Consider the following 1,023-nt stretch of genomic DNA (forward strand, 5'->3'; position numbering starts at 1 on the left):
TGGCCCCCTGGGCAGGCTGGGTGGGCCCTGTCTCCCCCGTGGAGTCCTGGGTGGGCCCCATCGCCCTGCGGGGTCCCAGCCCCGCAGCCCCGCGCCAATGCCGGCTGATGGACGGCCTTTCTCTGTTCTGTGTGCAGGCAAGGACGAGAAGGAGGAAAACAACTTTGACACCCTGAAAATGGAGGCAAGTATGGCCTGGGGCTGGACCCTGCAAGGCTGCGCCCAGGAGATGGGCAGAGCCCACCCCAGGAGACAGGCACGGCCCCACACCCCACCAGGCAACGCGGTGCTCCTCGTGCCCACGGGCACCATCTCTCCCTGCTCCCTCGGCACCGGTGGCCATGGGGGAGCAGCAGGGCCCATGTTCCCACAGGATGGGGGTCTTGGGCTCCTGCACCATGACACAGCCAGACCCTGGGCAGCACCTGTTGCTGTGCTGGGGACCAGGATGTGCTGGGTCAGTGACCCGCCTTCCAGCCCTGCATGGGGTGGTGCCTGCCCAGGCTGACCCCTCACCTCCCACAGTGCCCTCAGTTTCCTGGGCACAGCGTGTTGGATCTGCTTTGGGGTGGATCCATGCTGGGATGGTGCCAGTGGTGCCCACCAAGGTGCAGCTGGATGTGGTGTGGTGCCATGGCATCCAGGTCCTTGAATCCCAGACTGGTTTGGGCTGGAAGAGACCTCGAAGTTCATCCCTGGGCAGGGACACCTTCCACTATCCCAGGGTGCTCCAAGCTGTGTCCAGTTTGCTCTGGAACACTCCCAGGGATCCAGGGACAGCCACAGCTTCTCTGGGCAACCTGTGCCAGGGCCTCCCCACCCTCACAGGGAAGAATTTCTCCCCAGTATCCAATCTCTGGACACCAGGTCCTGGTGCACACAGGGGCCAGGCCATGTTCATGTGCACGTGTGCCCAGGCAGGCGGTGCCCCCCTTGCCCGTCTCCCCACGCACACGCCCCAGGGCAGCTCTGCTGTGTCCCCCCGCTGTCCCCAAGCCCAGACTGTGGCTCCCCCGCGCTGCC

At 65.4% G+C, this 1,023-nt stretch overlaps 1 protein-coding gene across 1 annotated transcript in view; it reads left to right on the top strand.

Annotated features, from left to right (window-relative positions):
- The first annotated feature begins 97 nt into the window (after nt 1-97).
- DNMT3A (DNA methyltransferase 3 alpha) overlaps nt 98-1,023 on the top strand; it is a 12,355-nt gene continuing 11,429 nt past the window's right edge. Inside the window, exon 1 of the mRNA XM_017743426.1 lies at nt 98-184. Coding sequence (XP_017598915.1) covers nt 98-184 — 87 coding nt within the window. The remainder of the gene's footprint in view (nt 185-1,023) is intronic.

The sequence above is a fragment of the Corvus brachyrhynchos genome, unplaced genomic scaffold (genome assembly GCF_000691975.1).
Source record: "Corvus brachyrhynchos isolate BGI_N302 unplaced genomic scaffold, ASM69197v1 scaffold211, whole genome shotgun sequence".
In the NCBI taxonomy this organism is placed as follows: Eukaryota; Metazoa; Chordata; class Aves; order Passeriformes; family Corvidae; genus Corvus; species Corvus brachyrhynchos.